Here is a 6,000-nt window from a genome sequence, read left to right on the forward strand (position 1 = left end):
ATCCCAACCTAGCCACAGTGATCCAGACTGTAATTTGCTCTACACAGGCCTACACTTGAAACTGCTCCAGAAGCTTCAGTTATTCCAGAATGCAGTTGCATGGGTCCTCACTGTGGAAGACAGATACCCAAACAATGCTCCATGTGCTGCACTAGCTCTAGGTGGATTACCGGATCAGATTAAAAGTTCTGGTATTAACTTTTAATGCCCTTAACAGCCTGGGACCTTCACATTTGTGGCACAGTCTCTCCCAATACACTCCTCAGAGTGTTATGCTCAGTAACAACTTAGTGACCCAAAAAAATGTCCAGCTCTCCTCAACCAGGACCAGGACCTTTTCAAACAAAAGCTGGTCCCTGTACAATTTACTTCAATTCTGCAGGGCCTATAAGAAGGAGATGTTCTGCCAGGCCTATGGCTGAGGGTAGCAATGTTATTCATCTCAGCTGGCCTCTCTCCCCTCTTTCTTTTTTATTTCCCTTGTCCTTTCCCCTTATTTGCTTTTAAGAATCCCCTTATGATCCTTTTGCCCTGATATGCTCCTTCCCGACAGACAGACAGACAGACAGACAGACAGACAGACAGACAGACAGACAGACAGACAGACAGACAGACAGACAGATTGGTCTATCTGTTAGTTTTAGGGCGCTGGAAAACAGAAGAATTTTAAGAGTTGGGTTACATTGTAGAGTTGATTTTATCATTGTCGAAATTGGTTGTTGTGAGCTGCCCTGAGTCCATGATGGCAGAAAAGGCTATTAATCCAATTAACAAATAAACATTTCAATTGGATATTATTTACCTCCATGCAATGAAAAGATTCAGCTGTCCATTCCCACACATTAAGCCTTGACTTTTTTTTTAAAAGGACATTTTCCAGCAGATCTGTTGGCAACCCAAAAGCATGTACAGAGTTCTTTTTAATTTACAATGGAGTGGCTCTCCACAACTGAGCACAAGACATCCTTGGCTGGAATGTGTCTTTGGAAAAAGCAACAAGGACCTGGCATTTTTTTTTTCTGAGATGAAATTCTGTCTCCTCCAAGACTAATGAAAATAACAGAATACAGAGCAGGTGCCTGCACTTTAAAAACAAACTGTAGTATTCTCACTTCACTGGGGTTATTAACTGTCTTGGTGATTCTGATCTACCCCAAATGAAGAAATAAATATAACCCTCTCAATTCTTACCCCAGTGGTTAATCTAATATAGGAAACATGTTTCACTGCCAGTTCATACCCTAAAGCTGGAGCTGAGTCAAAAATACTTTGGTCTCTATCGATTACAAGGATGTGCTCTTCTCCACGGGTTTGGGCAAGCTGGTAGATTTTTTTAAAAAGGAAAGTGCCAATAGTATGTAGATAACCCCCTCCCTTCCATTCCAGCCCCTAGCTTGTCATGCCTGGATCCTCCTCCTTCCCCCCTCCCTCCACTGTAGCAGAGAATCCCCTTCCTTCTAGAAGAGCATCTCCGAAGTACACGCTGGTTGCATCCAAAGGGGGGGGGGGGCTCTCTGCCTCTTATGGACAGCCTCCCCCTGGGATCAAGCCAGGCATCTTCTCTGGAGCAAAGCTGGCTCTACACCTGGCGGTGCATTTGCTGCAAGCCCTGGACCACCGCAGATCTCTCCGGAGCTCCGACAGGAGGGAATGCTGGACTGTCAGGACAGTGGGGCCAAGGGGGCCCCCATCCACACTAAGATCTCCTTCTCCATCTTGGATATTCTGGATCCTCAGAAATTTACTAGTAAAAACAATCCAGCAGCAGAGAAAAGGGAGATCATCCCACACGCAGGACAGCAGGAGAAAAGTTTGGGAAGAGTTGCGGCAGAAAAAAATCCCAGCCACCAGAGGAATAAAGGACAGGCATATTATGGTAGGTGATGCGTTCAGTTTTATTTGCTCTGCATTAGAATGTTTGTTATTGTCAGAAAATCTCTGAGTTCATTCATTCATAGCAAACAATAAGAGATGAGTCAAATGTTGAGAACAGTCCTCCTAAATTAACGCAAAAAAGCAATTATTTTATTAGGTTTCTTCACCCCAGTCAAGCAGCTTGTCCATACTTAAGCTTAGGATCGTATATGAGACAACTTCAGAATATCTATGACTATTATGGCAGATGCTGCAAACTGACTTGATATAGCACTCAGGATATGCTACACCCCATATTGCAATGCAGGGTTTGCAGTACACAACGGTACTTTACAGTTTGGGGGTGCAGAACACTTATGAAGTTAGCTTAAATTCGGTTTGTTGGATTAGTGTGCGGGAGAATGTCCCCAAAAAAACTTTTTAAAAGGGCCAAGTAGTCGCAGGTGAACAAAACTTCAAATATTCTGCATCCCTTTATTAACAAAGAGATGTTAAAGGCAAGGGAGTACTATCCCACCCCATCCAAAAGGCTGCAGTCTCCGCCGTCCTTCAGCTCTCGCGGGACCCCTTTAGCCAGTGCATATTAGGTAGCAAATCAGCAAGCTTTTCAGCCGCGTGAAGAGACGGGGACACCGACTTCACCTGGTGAACTTCCACCTTGCAGGCAGCCAATGAAAAAGCATAGCAACCATGTCGGGGCGCGGGGGTGGAAAAAGCGTCCCTTTTCATCACTTGCCTACATGTCCCAGAACGGAGCCTTGACATTCGTTTAGGGGGCGAGCCTTTGAGATTAATGGACCGGGCTATTTTTTTTTCTGCGATGAAATTCTGTCAGCTCCAACACTAATAAAAATCTCAGAATACAGAGTCGGTGCCTGAACTTGAAACACAACAAATTGCAGCATTCTCGCTACACAGGAGTGATGAATCTATCACTGTCTCGGTGATCTGGATTTACCCCAAAGGAACAAATAAATATAACCCCCCTACCCCAACTTTTACTCCAGTATTGAGGGCCTGTAAGCTCCCCACTTTTCCGACCATGGCTGTTAAGAATTGCAAGAGCCTCCGGCTCGGCACCTTGCCCCAGTGTAAGACGTTCCCCTTTAAGAGGTTGCGCAGGAAAGGGAAACGAAGGGCTGAGCGAGCTCCCAGACGGCCCCCGGCCGAGTCCCGGCTGAGCTTGCAGCGCCCCCCGGTTTGGTGGGAAAGCGCAAGTCCGCCGCCCGCAATTGCTTTCGGCTCCGGCTGCTCGGACGGGCCTGATTGGCACCGGGACGCGCGAGGCAAAGGACAAGCGAGATAATTGTTCCTGCGGCCTCCCCACCAGAGGATGCCTTCGCTCCCCCTTGATCGATAACCTATTACCGAGTCCTGCGTATCTCCTTCCCGCAGCTTGCAGGTACCAACTTCAAACCTCCCCCCGTCGGCCTGATCCTAATATCGTTCGATTAAAACTTACCTTTAATAGATGACATCTATCGATCCGCCCCTTCACAAATCTGAAACTCTATTAGCACGGCAGGGGAAAGGAGATGGAAAAGAACGCGGGGGGGGGGGGGGCGGGGGGGGGAAAAGGATTTACTGGTGTTTTCTAAAAAAACTTTGCTAACTTTTTTTTAATGCTCTGGCAAGAAATCCATTTCTGTTCCCACCTCCCTCCGAAACCGTTTCGTAGAATGAGAAGACCCTTGGCGCAGCCGTTGCAACAAGGAAAACACGCGTTCATTCATTCATTCATTTATTCATGCCTCACGTATTCCATTGTGTGAGTTTCTTGGTTGCAACCCACTACTTACCTAGTTAACCCACGTCCTTTTAAATAGCGAGGGATTTTTCCATAAAAATTGTGTGATTCGAAGCAAGCCTAAGCAAGTCTACTCGAAAGTAAATCCCATGTTAATCAATTGGACTTATTTCCAAGAAATTGCCATCAGGATTACAGTCACCATTATGGCTTAAACTATCCGATGTTCAGGCATCTTTATTGCAATGAGCTTAAGAAATAATGAGCTGTGGCTGCTTGGTAAAACGTCTTGGGGAGGAAAAGCACTCTGTGTATGCTCAAATGCACTCATCAGACTTTCTTGTCTATGATGAAATTATTATTGGTGCATGACTAGTTTGAGTGTTCCAAATGTTCCAGGATGGAGCTATAGAAATGCCTGAAAACAATTTCCCAGGATAAGCTTCTCTGAGCCTGCAATTTAAATCATCGGAAAGGGAGGCACATTGTGGGATTGAACCTAGCCTAATGCCAGGGGACAGCAGCCGCTAACTGAGCCCACTTGTCTGCTTGTGCCCCAAGTGATGCAGATCCATGTGGAGAGGATCCGCTTCCGGGGAGGAGAATAGCAATTATGCGGGTCAATCTCGATCAGACGAGTGCATGTGTCTGAGAAAGACTGCTGGTCTCATTCTGTCACCCTGATCTGCATTTACTCCATGTATGCCTTGCAGATGCAGACTGCCAAGCAGAGTGGCCGGCTGCCGCCTCGGAGGGATTGGAGCAAAAGGAGGAGCCACCGGGTCGAGCCCGCTTAGCCACCGTGGAAGCCTCAGTTGAGCTCCACTCGCCCGATTTCCCGGCCTCCTCATCCTCGGATCTGGATGAGCCTGGTTCTCCACCAGTATCCAAGCGGCGAAGAGCCCGTAGCCCAACTGGCGCTTTAAGCCTCAGCCTGGCCAGGGACGGCCTTTCACCTACGAAAGCAGCCTGGTGGCCCTGTTTGAGAACAAGTTCGCGGCTACATCAGCGCTACTCTGTCAGTGCGAAGGCTCTCAACCTGGCTCCTCTGTCAGCCAGGCTCTCCGACCGAGACACAGGGCTCAAAAATCTGTCTCCAGAAACCGTAAGGGACCAAGTGGAAGAAACAAAACCCCGGGGTGGAAAGCACAGCGCAGCCAGGGGGCAATGCAGTGTCCCTTGCAGGAGGGGGTGGCAGTGGAGGCAGGCCCAGTCCACCAGGCCCCAGCACCTTGGCCTACCAGACTTTCCCCTCCTACACCTCTGCCAATGTCTTGTTCCCATCAGGAGCTCCCCTCACACTGGCAGCTGCAGCTGGAGGGGGGCCCTTCCCTCCCTTTCTCAGCCCCACTTATTTGGCTCCATTTTATACCCCTCACCTATAAAAGAGCCCCTTGCAGAACCTCCAGACATTCCCTCTGCAGGGGTGGAGAATAAGGAACTCTATTGTGCTGAAGCAAAACAAGAAAATAAGCATGCATGTTCACATGTCTGCTCATGCACTATTTTACTAGGTCTCCCTTAGCAGCATGTCAGCTATTCTGGCTCCCTGGGATCACCACTGTCTAGGTGTATTTTTTTTAACACACACACATCTCTGTGTGGAAAATATGGGCAAAAAGGATCAGCCTCCAATTTCCTTTCCTTTCTTTTACGAGAAGCTGCAAAACAGCAACAATTCCCTGAAGTCTGGGAAACCCCTTGGCAGCAGAGTGACTTTCAATACAAGAACAAGTTTTTTTTAAAAAAGATAAACATTATTTGCTATTTCTGTAATTGATGGCTGGCATACAGGAAACTGAAGAAGACACGAATATTGTGGATTTAACACTGAGCAAAAGGCAGCAGAAGCCAGCTCTTTTCCTCCTCATCTTTGTAACCTTTGAGTTGTCTGCAGTGTGCTGAATGATTCTTACCCCCTCTTAGGTTTGCTAGTTGCTGGCCCAGGCCATTGTCTGGAGACCTCTGCTGCATGACCCTGTTCTGATAATTGAATTCGTTTCAGGATGGAAATACAACCTGGGTGTGATTGTGGAATATGCAAAATGTAGATTGGAAATGAATACACTATTTTAATAAAACGTGCATTGTACTATACCATTTTGTATCTTCAAGCAACTATTCCCTAGAGTTGGGTTGGGAACCACCAGAGGGCAGCATGGTCATCAAAGAAGGTTGGATTAAATAGTAGGTTTAATTGGGCAGCTGCATGTTGCAGCCCCATCACAGCATAAAGATAGAAAAACAACACATATTTCTCTATATGTTTTTGCACAAGGGTATAAATTTGTATCAGTACGTAAAACTAACACATAAACATGTTATTAATGGTGAGTGGAGTATCTGCAGCTGCGAAAATGGTGGTGTTGCAGTTAACT

At 46.8% G+C, this 6,000-nt stretch overlaps 1 protein-coding gene across 1 annotated transcript; it reads left to right on the forward strand.

Annotated features, from left to right (window-relative positions):
• Positions 1 to 1,513: 1,513 nt before the first annotated feature.
• On the forward strand, positions 1,514 to 5,719 carry NKX1-2 (NK1 homeobox 2). Its single transcript, XM_048507016.1, has 2 exons — positions 1,514 to 1,876; positions 4,336 to 5,719. Exons 1-2 carry the CDS (start codon positions 1,651 to 1,653, stop codon positions 5,145 to 5,147), a joined length of 1,038 nt encoding a protein of 345 aa, XP_048362973.1. The 5' UTR covers positions 1,514 to 1,650; the 3' UTR covers positions 5,148 to 5,719.
• The last annotated feature ends 281 nt before the right edge of the window (positions 5,720 to 6,000 follow it).

Source organism: Sphaerodactylus townsendi, linkage group LG08, assembly GCF_021028975.2.
Source record: "Sphaerodactylus townsendi isolate TG3544 linkage group LG08, MPM_Stown_v2.3, whole genome shotgun sequence".
Lineage (NCBI taxonomy): Eukaryota > Metazoa > Chordata > Lepidosauria > Squamata > Sphaerodactylidae > Sphaerodactylus > Sphaerodactylus townsendi.

Bases quoted from the DNA above. Each gene is read 5' to 3' on its own strand.
- NKX1-2 (XM_048507016.1), top strand. From the start codon at position 1,651: ATGCTGGACTGTCAGGACAGTGGGGCCAAGGGGGCCCCCATCCACACT. The intron at 1,877-4,335 runs GTAGGTGATGCG...TATGCCTTGCAG, and splicing joins TAAAGGACAGGCATATTATG to ATGCAGACTGCCAAGCAGAG.